The following is a 13,476-nucleotide window of genomic DNA, read 5'->3' as shown; positions in this document are numbered from 1 at the left end:
GCTTACCCTACAACCTTGGGACAGCTTCTTCTCCTAACTTGAGTCAGGACAGGGGATTACCTTACTCGATCCAAGCAGCCCTCTACGTTCTTGCGTGTCCCTGGAGCAGTACGTCTTACGGGATACGACGCGTGGTGGAAAACCCAGCGCATTACGTGGAGCCATGGATAAAGAGCCGAGTTTCCCTGAATGGGTTTGTCGGGCTTGTGGTTCGTATTTTCCATAGATTTGATGAGCACCGATTAGGACCTACTACTAATTCTGACGCAGGGCTCAGTGGTTTCAGCGACGGTAGCACAGCTTCTAGTCTCGACTACAGTGACATCCTCTACCTGGGTGGCGGCAGCGGCTCTCTTCGTAGCCCTATCGTTCTCCATAATAGCGATCGTGACGGCTCTCCAACAAACAATATTTCTGGAGTCCGTCTTATTCCAACCCTCAGCCCAAGAACAGCTTAGATGTATTCTGGGCGTCGAAGAGGGGATTCACGAGACAGGGAAGGAGAAATCACTGAATGCAAGGATCCAGCGGGGGACGTTCATGATGAGTATACCCCAAAATTTACTGACCTATTCGATCTTCAGCTTGTTTATGGGCTTGACGTTGACGGCTATCAACCCACTTTGGCAGCGGGCAAGTGACTCGGTCTGGGAAGGGCCGCATAAGGCAAGTTTTACCTCAGCTCGACGATTAAAGGCGACGAGACGGTTTCGACTAATACGGCACTCATTAGATAGCGGTTGCGCATATCGTCGGGCTGGTAATTATAGTTGTGTTGTACATCTTGGGGACAGCCTACCAGTACACTCCTAGCTCAGCAGAAAGCGGACGGAAGGGAGGTGTATGACCTACCGTCGTGTTTCAGGAAGAGCGAAGAGTCTGGGAAATGGTATCACCGCCTACATTGTTGAGTCTGAGTTTGTAGTTCAAACCTCAAACCGTGTTATTGAATGACAGTACGGGGAAACTAGCGCGGGTGCCTCCATATCTCCGGAGTGGGTTCTTTCAGCTAGCGAGTCGCGGTGGATGCTTTATGTACTTAGATCCACAGCGGAATTTATCATGTTAATGTGCACAATTCCGCAGATCGGAACACAGGGATCACCCCACACGATGCACTATCACATACGGCCACAGATCAAAGGATACTGGGCATCCCGTGTCATTACATAAGCTTCAAATCGGTAGATTCGTAGTTAGGTGACTACTAGCGAATACTTACAGCTGTATGTTTTAGTTTTTTTGCTTCTCTGATGGAACCGTATGGCCCAATCGTGTTCAGCCCGCCAAGTAACTCTATTTTAACCTAAATTTGGGGTTTGAAAAATCACTCATACAGCTAGGGTGTCTGCCTCACTGTTGTGAAACCTGTAAGCATGAACGCCCGAGGGGGCCTGAGGCTTTCCCTCCGAGTCGCTTCCTGATTGCCATGCACGCTATGCCTTGACCGGCACGCGCTAACAAAAGGCCACACATCTGCATGGCGCTGATACAGCACCGATTCAGGATTTTGTAGACAAGGAGGTCGTTGTGCCGCCGCAGAATAGGATATTCATTTTCTTTACTAAGAGAAACTAGGTCCTCGCTGTCAACTTGGAATGTGCTCCGCCTCTACTATACAAGGCGCCAGTCGCCGATCTCCTTGCGAAGCCGCAGTCACCTATCCAAGCCTCGCCAATTCCTCAAGTCGCACGTTGCAAGTCGGGGCACGAATGGGTCGACACACTCGACTTAGATATCACAAATACTTTTTCGAGTCAGCCTTGGGGCATTGCCCGGCCCATGTCGTTGACACAAGGCACCCTTGAGGCAATGGCTCAGCCTTGTCGACACCGCTGGCTTTAAATGTTCGGCCATCCGGCCACAGCCTTACCATAGTTCTAAATAGGCGTTATCAGCGTTTCCATCTCTGCTGTCTTCCGCGAGGCACATCTTTTTGTCGTTCTACTGCTAAACACCAAGGCAACTCCAACGGCCGTGCAGTCATGGCCACAACCAACCAAAGTGCGGCCGGCGTGGTAAATACTTCTAATCCACTTCCATCGGCAACGTCGGGCTAAACCAATCTCACCTGCAGGCTCATGGAGCGCGAAGAAGGCCGCCTTTTCGGGATCTGCTCGAGAGGAATGAGCTTGGAATGTATGCTACTGTCATTGTGCTTTTGCCATACCGGATGCTAACTTTAAGGTTGCAGAATTGACTCGCCATTGCAGTGGGTAGATACAGACGACCTAGATGCCAATTTTCGGGCGCTCCATGACGCCCACAACCTTGCGGGCACCATCGACAAGGAGCTTCTTGCTCGTGGTGGTCGACTAGCCCGAGACGAACCGTTGTTCTTGAGCATAGGTGATTTGAGCGAGCTCGAGAGGAAAGCTCTCGATCGAGAGAAGACTTGCACCCTCTGGGGTCAAAGCAAGGAGCTGAAAATCATCCTGTTAATTTGTTGCGTCGGTGCAATCGTCCAGCAAGTTTCCCAAGCCCTCTTGCGTTGCGTGCAGACCTGCAGACTGACAGTGATTGCCAGAGGGTGGGCTCAGCAATCAATCACGGGCGCTAATCTGGGTTGGCCCGGCGAATTCGGACTGAAAGTCGAGTTAAACAGGAAGAATGTCGTTGATGTCGTTACAAGGGATGTCTGGATTCTGGGCGCAGTTAATAGTATCTCATATTTTGGGGCCAGCTTCGTGTATGTTGTTAAGTTTCTGTTCTCCTCCAGTTCCGTGGTCTCTGCTTTTTTTCTGTTTCTGTATTCTTGAACAACGGCTGACGCTTCTTGACCGACAGTGGAGCATGGTTGTCGGATCCTCTGAACGAACATGTCTTTGGAAGGTGAGTTCCTAGTCGTCAACTCAGTTCCTGCATTGATGCTTTAATGGAGTTGTCTATATGAGCAAGCCTTGTGTCGAGCGTCGGGAAACCTCCAAATCGGGACTATGACAGATAAGTCCCAATTTGTACTCGTTCCCAACTCACAAATCCCATAGCAATCTTTCTCCAGTGCATCCACTTGTTGCGTTCTTCTATCATCAATTTCTCGTATTTCTCTGACCGGATGCCAACAGACGCGGCGCGTTGTTCGTGGCCGGACTTTTTTCCTTCGCCGGTCTGGTCGGCTCTGCCTTTACCGACACTTGGCAGTCTTTACTCGTTTGTCGTTTGATTGTTGGTATAGGTATGGGTGCAAAAGCAGCCGTGATACCGATATTCGAATCAGAGGTGGCGCCGGCCCGCATCCGGGGCCGCTTGTTAGTCAGCTGGCAGACGTTTACCGCGTTTGGAGTCTTCCTAGGGGCTTCAGCGAACCTCATTCTGCGCGATAATTGGCGGTGGCAAACTGCCAGTGGATTCGTCCCAGCCCTCGTGTTGTTGACGCTGGTTTTCCTAGGTTCAGAGAGCCCACGATGGCTTATCAAACAAAACCGATACCGCGAGGCGTACGAAGTCCTGCTCCGCCTGCAAGGGATACCTTTGCTGGCCGCCAGGGAACTCTGCTATATCCACGCTCAGATCCAGGTCGAAAAGGCCCTGTTCGCGGAGAAGGCTGACGTCGAGGTCCAGCTGCAGAACTGGGGGGCGGACGGTGATCACGAAGTTTATCAGACGGCAATAAAAAGCACTAACTACCTGCGCCGATTCATCGCTCTATTCACAATTTCCAGAAACAGACGGGCAGCTCTTGCTTCCGTTGTGGTGATGGCTTCGCAGTGAGTGCACATCCTTCTTATCCTCTTTGAGAGCTTGTCTACTGCCGTTCGCAGATTGCCTCGTCCAATCATTGCATTTGAATCTGATAGACCCTTCCCAGGCAGCTCTCGGGTATCAACATCTTCGCTTTTCTTGCCGCTTCGGTTTTCACTGATGCGGGCTTCTCCGAGATCAACAGTCTCTACCTGTCTTGGGGGTTTGGACTTGCTAACACACTTTTCTCCCTTCCTGCCTACTGGTTGGTCGACAGCAAGGGCAGACGGTATCTCCTTCTCTTGTCCCTCTTGGGTTGCATGCCGACATTGCTTGCAACGGGGTTCAGCTTCCAAATTGCGAACGAATCCACCCGAGTCGGAGTTGTAGCATTCTTTCTCATGCTATATACACTCTTCTACTCCCCAGGAGCTGGCGTGGTCCCATTTTTATACAGTTCGGAAGTCTTCCCGCTCATCAATCGCGAAGTGGGCATGTCATGGGCCTGCTTCTGGAATTTCCTGCTGGCCGGCCTGCTGGCATTGACGGTTCCTCAACTGACTCACGCTCTGGGCCACACCCGCCTGCTCGGATTGTTTGCAGGATTGGACGCATTCGCCTTTCTCATGGTGTGGTTGTTGGTGCCCGGAACTGTCGAGGTCACGACGTTGGAGGAAATGAACTACGTCTTTGGTGTCCCGACGAGACGTCATATCGAATATCAACTCAAAACAGTTCTTCCATGGATCATAAACTGCGTCCTCCACCCTCGGACGGAGCATAGACTGGCATCCTTGTACAGATGGCATCGCAGGCGGCAGCAGGCGGCGGAAATGGTTACCACGGCGACCACGCCCACAATCACCATTGCCAACGGCCCGAATGATCGCGCGACAATTGGGGCGACAATGTCACCACCAACTTGAACTGGGTAGATGCTGATATAGGAATGGCGGCAATAGTCTGCTCATGGCGGTTCCAGAGCATCTTCATCGCTTCCACGCATTTGCGATCTGGGTTTGTGGACTTGTTGGAGGCTATCGGTTTCTCTTCATTAGCAAATCACTCATTTGGAGATTCTAGTTCCTGGACAGCTCATGTGTCGTTCTTGGGATGAGGCGCAGAACTGCTCTCTTCTTTCTTTACATAGTTCTCACTTCATACCCTATACACTATGCCTTGCTATAATATAGTCGGAATAAACTCGATTCTGCAACTCTGAAGATGGGCAAATCATGGATTGGTGATAATGATACCTATCGGGGATGGTACGGAGAAGGCTCAAGGCTCGATAGGCTTAGTCAGCAATCTTGATAGGCTCAAATATCTCAGGCACGGCAAGCACTGGTGCTTCTCGAGAGAACTCGGAGCAATCAACCAGACGCTTCTAAGTGCACACCTTTGTTTGCTACCACATACACCCACGCTCTTCATTGAACTTGTGCATACGCCGTTTGTCAAAGCTGGACTCCATACAATGTCCTCGATGATCGAAGTGTAAGCTGTCTAGATACAGGTTGATTCCCTGCTAGGGCACAAGCGCTTGACACAAAAATCTAACCCAGCAGATCAAAAAACTCCACACTCCACTCATACTCCAGGCTTCAGCGCCAAGGGTAACAATTTATTGTACACACGAGTGGTCTCGCGTTACCAAAGTGGCCCTCTTGACCAGGCCGCCAACGAGATTCCCGTCCGAGCCGCTGCGCATGCAACATGCTCCAAGGCCGAATCCTGACCAATATTCCTGAAGCTCCGCCAAAATCATTCATCTTCCATCTCAAGGAGCCGCCATCGATGCGATCTTGGGACTTTCCGCTTACTCGCGACAGCAACTTCGAAAGTTTTGAGGACGACGATCAATTATTATCATGATTTCTTTGGCGACGCCATCTGAAACGTGACCCCAGGTTTGAGACCGTCGAAGACGCCGATCGATTGGTCTCGATACTGCCCTGTCTTAATCCAGACCCCCTTGAGCCGCCACGCGACAACAGTGGTGGCTCCATCGAACCATACTTCTCGAGATTAATGAGCGAATCCTTGAGTCCCGGAAACACTCTAGACACGGATTCTTTATCGAACGCAGCATCTCGGCTTAGAAGAAGCTCCGTCAAATCGTATCTTCTCCCTTCGAGGGCTAAGCCGAGCGGAGTTCTGCCAGCGCCGTCCTCAGCTTCAATGTTTGCCCCGTTGTTGAGCAAGATCTCTGCAGCGCGCAGCTTGTTGAACTTGACGGAGTAATGCAGCGGAGACATCTTTTCCGTGTCGGATGTGCATGCCTTCACGTCCGCTCCGTGCCTGACAAGGTACTCCACCATATCTTCCCCACCGCGGCCGAAAAGAGCGTGATGCAAGGCGCCCCGGCCTTTGTTGTCCTTCGCAAGCACGTTCGGGCCTCTTTCTTGATCTAGGAGAAGACGGACAATCGCGGTCTGTTTTTTACTTGCGGCGAGGAGAAGAGGAGTGAGGCCTTTCTCGTCGCGCTCTTCGATATTGGCGCCACATGAGAGTACATAGTTGGTCAATTCGATGTCTCCCTTTCTAATCGGGACCGAGAGATTGGGGGCAGCCCGACGAGAGGGCCCGCTCCAGTCGGAGACGTTTGTTGAAGATTCCGGCGAAGTTGGGGGTGGATCTTCGGGTGCAGTGGGAGGTGGCGTGGGCGGAAGATCTGGACCGATTAGGGGAGTTGGCGTGTCTAAAGGACTCGTGCTGACGGGAGCCGAATGCGGTGCCGCATTCTCCTGTCTCGTCAGATACATTTCAGTAAACGTCTTTGCTCTGCTTGGCTTATTCCAGTAGCCATACAGCTCGACCAGAACTTGAGCAGTATCTCGTAGAGTTGGATGTCCTTCTGGCCATGAGCTGTTGGGATCCTGGCTTGGCGATAACCGCAGAGCTGAATTGAATGCGGCCATCGCATACTTCTCGTAAGCCTCGAAGAGTCCAACGGCCTTTTGGACTCGATACTTCTCACGGTACATTTCTGCAAGCAAGAAACACATTCTCCCTTCCCTGACCGGATTGCCGTTTGACTCGCGCAACAGGTCAACATACACTCGCTTCGACTTGTTAAACTTGTGGTTTTTGGCGAAAGCTTCAGCCAGCAGCTCCAGGAGTTCTGTCCTTTCCTCAAAGGGGAAGCTGTAAATGCTCTGACGACGCTTGGCCAACTCTATGGCATCAAGTAGGTCTCTCTCGGCACCTTCGTAGTCTCCGGCCAAAGCAGCTTCCTTTGCCGACCTCTTGCAGTTATCGATGTTGGTATTTAACACATCTGGTGGTTCAGTAAAATCGAGTCCCAGAATGGGATCTTCGACGGATCGCTCAACCTGATCAGCCTGATGAGGGACTACGGGGGCAGCTGTGATGGTCTCCGCTCGCTCTGGAGTTGCAGTTCCAGTCAAACTCACTCCTCTGTGTCCAGAGTCCGCGTCGGTATCGCTGTCGCTATCGTTGTCATCACTGTATTCGGTCTCACATCCTGACCGTCTGCCATTGCCCACACGTCGTGCGTCTTCCAGCAATCGCGTTTCGCCGCCGCTGGCGGTCTGCGTGGCGGTCCCAACGATGCTACTCGCTACTGACATCTTGTCGCGTATCGAGTGAGCGACGTGAATGCACTCCTTCATTGTTTGCAATTCTGGTGGCTCATCTTCAAGAACATCCCTGTCTCCAGCTAGATCTTGAGTAGCGGTCGTGCCCTCGGCTTCGTCCTCTGAGGAAGCAGCCTGAGATTGGCGCCCCAGTCTAGGGCGAATTTGTTGCGATAGGGTCGCGTAACAAGCCCTGAGTTGGCCTATGTCATGTTGTATCTTTGAGAGGAATTCTTGGTGCTTTTCGCTTTCCGCTCGCAATGCCGTTTGTGTCTCTTCATGCATATATCTGCGGCACAGTTAGACACTTCGCCAAATACAGTAATCAGGCGGGGAGCGCTTACTGCTGGAGGCAAGTCAACAGAAAGTGCGCAGCCCGAATGTTTGCATGGATTTGCGCTTCCATCCTAGCTATCACAGGATTCTTGACCTGAATCTTCAAGTGCAACCAAGCCTTCTGCAGCCATCTCGGATCGGACCCTCCTCCACCCAGACGCTGCAGATTTTCTTCGAACTTATTCGCCGTCTCCTGGCAGCGCTTCAAGGTATTTGATGCCGTTGTCCATATCTCCTCCTCGTTCTCGGTTAGGGGCCTGGTCGGTGTCTGCTTCTGCCGTTGCTCCAGGGTCTTGTGGACCAGACAGAGCGTTTCGTGCAAGCTCTTTACCCAGGAGAAAAGATCGTTCCTGGTTTCACCAGCATCTTTAACGTCGTAGATAAACCTGCCGAAGTGGACTGAGACTCTGGAAGCAGTGGCGACAACAGCAATGATGCTTGCTACTAACTCCACTCCCATTGTGATACCGACAATGCTGGCCGGCTCTCGCAAGGCTGAAGGACCCAGGGCAGACTCTAAGCGCAAAGGTACGTATGTCGGGTTTCCGACAGCGACAGGATCAAAATGCAGTAGCCTTTTATGATTTGAGAGTGCGAAAGAGCCGCTGGAGACTCGTTGCGCGAACGCGCCGCGGGACGACAATAGTATATACACACAGCACGCACAATAACATCAGAAAGTGAGAGGACAATTGGGACAGCTGACTTGCATAGCCAGTGCACAGCCTCCCCATATTGCGGCAGCCTGCGCCATGCGCGGGACAGGCTTGCTCGCGGTATGCAAGCCTGTGATCCGTGGGGCTCTTGGGGCCCCATTTGCCGGCTCGCGCCCCAGATCGCCGAGATGACTCCAGCCTTGTCAGGCCGGGGAGAAGCGCAGAAGATGGCAGACGACGCAATATCCAAAACTTACTAATCTGCTTGACCGGCGAAAATGGGGCTCGGAAGATAAGACCGCTGACGTTAATGTAAGGCTAGTAAGACAGGTAAGCAGGTACAAAACTTAGTTATACTTACCTAAACTCAACCTCAGCTCGCGCGAGTATAGAGTAGTAATACTTACCCGCTACAATATGAAAGAAAACCTTGTATATTCTCGTAGATAATTTACCAGTAGGTAGGTGACCAGATATCTATGAGATATCTGCGAGACTGTCACCGTTGCCTCTTGTGGCAGGATGCTGCTTTGAGTAGGTGAGCCGGGTGGATTAGGTGATGCGATACCCAAACCTAAGGTGATATTCGCTGCCGAGACGAACCTACATTTCGCAAGAAGTAATAAAGCGCGCGCATTGCGACGTGGCACAGGTTCAGCCCGGCCTTGGAAAGGCGGGCGCCTGGGTGGCTCAGAAGGCATTCACAAAGATTCTCGCGCTTCCCATGTGCGAGATCGTTCACATCAGTAACCCCTGGAATGAGAGCCAGAGTTTGCCAGCATCAAACCTCGGTCCACGTTAAGGTACACGAGTAGGGTAGTCAAGGAGTCCATTGCAGAGTCCATTACAAGTGGGGCAGGGAAGTCTGGTATCAACGATGAGCGAACACACAGCCCGTCCAGCATGTTCAGCAACGGTGGAGTTGCCTTGCCAGATACCAGAGTCACTGGCTTGGTTGACAAGATGAATTTGGGTGATTCGTGCAGTGCAACTCGCCATCGTTTCGTCAATTTGATATATCCCGTGGCTCAATCAACCCGAGTACTCCATCTCCTCGTGCTAAACGCCTGTCTGTCTAATGATTCAAGGTACATGCCAAACAACCAGGGGTAGAAAGAGCTCACCTCCAACATTGAGTCGATCTCTTGAGCAAAGTTTCAATAGCTAGTAGGAGCGGCGAGCATTTAACGCTTGATAAAATGCCAATCAATCTAGAACTGTTACCAAAGGAGATTCATAACATGCCACTCATACTGAAGCCTCCGTCACTGCCCGACCGCCTAGGCTCCGTATATGGAGCCACCGTTCACTCGAAGACATCTGTAGCGAACCTCTCGTTCCGAATCTCGTCCAAATACTTCCTGGCTGACTCTTTATCAGTTTCCTTAAGCTCACTTATCAACTCAATGCACGCCGCCTCGACTGCATTACCAACTTGCCGACTGCCGCAGACAAAGAGCTTGGCACCGTTCTCCCAAAGCTCGTATAGAGTCTCCTTTGCCTCCAACATCCGATCCTGGACGTATTTGCATCCATCTGTCGCCTCCTGCTGGCGAGAGTAGGCCCTTTTGACACTAACGGCGCCAGCGGCCTCCCAAGCATCAAAATCCTCACGGTAGATATCGTCGCCTCTGCCACGGCACCCATAAATCAGCAACGCAGGCGCTAAGCTCCGGTTAGCCTTGATTTGGGCGGCCCGTTGCTGGATGAATCCTCGGAAGGGCGCGAGGCCGGAGCCAGCGGCAATGCAGATGATGGGAGTCGTCTCCGGAGTACGGGGAAGATGAAATGCAACGTGCGAGGGGCGAATAGCGATATGTATACGATCGTCTGGCCTCAGACTGTCAAGGTAGCTAGTGGCTACGCCAATATGCTTGCCCTGGCCGCCAAGTGAGGGCTCCTCGAGAATCGAGTAAGTCAGGGTAGCGAGGCGAGGATCATGCAAGGGCGACGACGAGATTGAGCTGTGTAGCAAAGGGTCAAAGGTTAACACATGTTTACACGAGACGTGAAGGGGACAACACCGGGATTGATAACTTACTATTGCCTGATGCGCATGGGTGGCAGCATGCCCAGGAACGTGGAAATCGGCAGTTCAACCGATGAGTACCGCTCGAGTAAATCCAAAACTGAGAGACGCTTCTGGGTGATCTCGCTCTGGAACTTGTCATCAGCCGCTAATGACGCGAGCTCCTTCTTGGTCTGCTCGTCCTGCGTATACGCCGTTAGAGCTAGTAAATTCCTTCTCGTCGCAGGTTGCGAGAGCTCGACATAGGAGCTGAGTACGTCCGAGGCCGACGTCGAGCTGCCCATAGGCAGTAGAGTGGCCTGGTTGCCCTTGATTGTGAGCATAGCATCCCAAGAGAGCTTGAATCGGCGAAACACACGACCGACGATTTCACGAGGGTTCATAGGTAACACGGCCAGATAGTCGCCAGCCTCGTAAGACACGCCGGTGGGGAGGTTTATCTCGATGTGCTTCTTTCGAGACATGCCAGGCGTGGTGAGGTCCCTCGTGGCAGTAACAACAGCCTCCCTGACGTTATGCCGCAGGGTCGAGCTGCGTGGCGTCGACACATCCACCGTCAGGTCTGTGTAGCCAACATCGTCGATCTTGGACACAGCGTACTTGGTCTCAAGAGCTGGCCAAAGAGTGTTATCCTCCCATGACTCGAAGTCTGAGAATGGATCCTTTTCCGAAACGTCAGTCAGGCCAAGCGGCGCCAGTCGCTCGGCACCATGATTCTCTAGCTTATTGTCAATAAGCTTGGGGATTCGGTGAAACGTTTGGCGCCATTCCGAGCTGCCGGCGCCAAAGACCGCGTAAGGGACCCTGACCAGTTCCTGGCCGACCAGACTCTCCAGCCACGCCACGAATTGCCTGGCGTTGTCCGGAGGCTGGCCCTCATACGAAGACACAAAGAAAATGACTGGGTGATCTTGTGGGAGCCTGTCTTTGGCTGCATCGATGGAATCTACCATTAAGGCCCTGAAGCCGTGGGCTGGTGCGCTCGAAGCGAGTCGACGGGCAAGAACCTCACACGTGCCGCTGTTTGACCCGTAGTAAATGCTGATCGGCTTGGCTGTCGGGTCACGGTGGGCTAGGGCTTCTGGAACCTTATCGTCATGAGCGAAAGCTCCCTTCTCATCTGCCTCACCACGGAGACTGCGCTCCAAGTCCAAGGGAGTCATGCCGTGGCGGAGAGAAGTGCGCATGAAGAAATCCTTGGGCTTGATGGTTAATGTTTCTGCAATCTTGAGAGTATATGATGGATCGTTAAGAAAGAAGTCGAAGTTCTGGAGAAGGGTAGACGTGACTAAGAGCATCTCCTGCCAAGCAAACGGTCGCCCAATGCAGGCTCTCATACCGTTGCCGAAGGGTTTCCAGCAGTTAGGAAACTCCTTCTGTAGGCGGTCGAAATTCTCATCTAACATACGCTCGGGCTTGAATTCGTTGGCATCCTCGCCGTATACTGCAGGATCGATATGGGCCCTGGAAAAGATAGCCGTGATTGGCTCGCCCTTCTTGACGGGGTACTTGCCGGCTAGTAGCGTGTCTTCGTGAGCCTCGAGCGTAATGCCGGGGATGGGCGAGCATTGGCGCAGTGTCTCGCGTAGCATCTAGGATAAGGTTAATGTACAATACTTGTGCCATGGCGTACAGGCGGGTATGGGCCGAGCAGAACGTCGACGCAGGTGAGTTTGAGTAACTTACGGCTGGGATGTATTTCAACTTGAAGAGTTTATCGACTGTTATACGATCTCGACCCATGATCGTATCCACTTCTTGCTGGGCCTTCTGAAATGTCTGCGGGTTCTTGAGCATCGAGTAGAAGGCAAAAGACAGCGTCCCCGAAGTAGTCTCATGCCCTGCAATGAGAAAGGTGACCAGATTGTTGATAACACTCTCATCACTAAGCTTCTTGCCCGTCCTCGCATCCACGCCTTCGATCATAGCTGTCAGCAAATCCTTCCTCTTATTGCCGTTTGAGGCCGCCCTTCTGGCTTTGATGAGTTCGTCAGATGTCGTGCGCATCAGGTCGATATCTTTGAAGAGCTTGCGCTCAGACGAGCGGTAGAAGACCTTGGCCCACTTCGGCCGCTGAGTACGGTTCCCGAGCTCGGTCAGACTATCGCCCATACTTTGGACGAATGGGTGTAGCTCATCTTTATAGAATGAGTTGAACCGGTAGCCCATGGAGCAGAGGGCAAGCGTGTCGAGTGCCAGACGGGTAAAATCGTCACTGGCGGGGATGGGGTTGAAAGAACCGTACCGAGCCCATTTGAGGGCCATTTGGATGACGATGTCTTGCATCTCGTTGAACATGCCCTTTATGGAGACGGGGCCGAATGCAGGCATCAGTATACGATGAGCGAGACCCCAATTCTCTTCCTCACTTTTTGCAGTGAAGAGGCCATCTCCAGCGATAAGACGGGCCTCGGCCACCTCTGCCTGGATAGACTTTTTGAAGCGAGACTCGTCGCAGATCTCGTTCACCAACTGGTTAGAGCCCACAAAGACGCAGGATCCTACTCCAGGGAACCGTAGACGGAAGATGTCCCCTACAGCATGAAGTCAGTAGTTGTTCAGTCTGAGGCTTTACTAGGTGTCCAAGCCAATCTAGGCAACTTGTGTACCTACCATACGTATCATGAAGGCGGGCCAAGTCTTGCAATGAGTCCTCAGACCTGAACTCAGTTATGTTGCCAAGGTAAGGTAACCCTCTTGGCTCGGGAATGGGCGTCTTGGGCTCTTGAGAAGACATGGTCTACACAACCCAGGACTGGTTATCAGAGTATTGGTGGTAACTGAAACGATGAGAGAGAAGAGACAAGAAGCAGACAAGTTGATAGGTCAACAGATGCGTGGGTTTATCGACTCTTAAGTCTTAGCAGTTCAAGGTTTCGGATCAGTCGTAACAAAATCATGGCGCATTGGTTTTTCCTCGCATGCCACGGGATCCGATCAGGGCGGGCGCAGCCTTGCACCTGGGGACATATTTCTTGACTCGTAGGTCAAAAGATACAGCGAGCGGATGTTGACTGATGAAAGGTACATCCATTTTGCTGCAGAGTTGGCTTGTAGTAGGAGTACCAGAAATTTGGGAGGGAAGAACGGCCTCAACGGCGGCGCCGCTCGGTGGCCGGAGGGTGCCGCGGTCCCGAGGATCCCGCGGTCCCGAGGGCAGCACTATGATCGCTGT

The 13,476-nt window shown here is 52.3% G+C and overlaps 3 protein-coding genes across 3 annotated transcripts; 1 reads left to right on the top strand and 2 right to left on the bottom strand.

Moving 5' to 3' along the window:
- Positions 1-1,985: 1,985 nt before the first annotated feature.
- Positions 1,986-4,607, top strand: W97_06709 (uncharacterized protein; the record flags this gene model as incomplete). The annotated part of the gene is made up of 7 exons (XM_007784582.1): positions 1,986-2,018; positions 2,078-2,139; positions 2,195-2,689; positions 2,788-2,832; positions 3,066-3,516; positions 3,604-3,707; positions 3,809-4,607. 7 exons carry the CDS (start codon positions 1,986-1,988, stop codon positions 4,605-4,607), a joined length of 1,989 nt encoding a protein of 662 aa, XP_007782772.1.
- A 943-nt stretch (positions 4,608-5,550) lies between these two features.
- Positions 5,551-8,076, bottom strand: W97_06708 (uncharacterized protein; the record flags this gene model as incomplete). The annotated part of the gene is made up of 3 exons (XM_007784581.1): positions 5,551-5,636; positions 5,696-7,569; positions 7,625-8,076. The coding sequence occupies 3 exons, from the start codon at positions 8,074-8,076 to the stop codon at positions 5,551-5,553; spliced, it is 2,412 nt and encodes an 803-aa protein (XP_007782771.1).
- A 1,502-nt stretch (positions 8,077-9,578) lies between these two features.
- On the bottom strand, positions 9,579-13,038 carry W97_06707 (uncharacterized protein; the record flags this gene model as incomplete). The annotated part of the gene is made up of 4 exons (XM_007784580.1): positions 9,579-10,236; positions 10,314-11,893; positions 11,988-12,835; positions 12,915-13,038. The coding sequence occupies 4 exons, from the start codon at positions 13,036-13,038 to the stop codon at positions 9,579-9,581; spliced, it is 3,210 nt and encodes a 1,069-aa protein (XP_007782770.1).
- Between the last annotated feature and the right edge of the window lie 438 nt (positions 13,039-13,476).

This window comes from Coniosporium apollinis (genome assembly GCF_000281105.1).
Source record: "Coniosporium apollinis CBS 100218 chromosome Unknown supercont1.34, whole genome shotgun sequence".
Lineage (NCBI taxonomy): Eukaryota > Fungi > Ascomycota > Dothideomycetes > Coniosporium > Coniosporium apollinis.
This window is presented reverse-complemented; position numbering and strand designations above follow the sequence as displayed.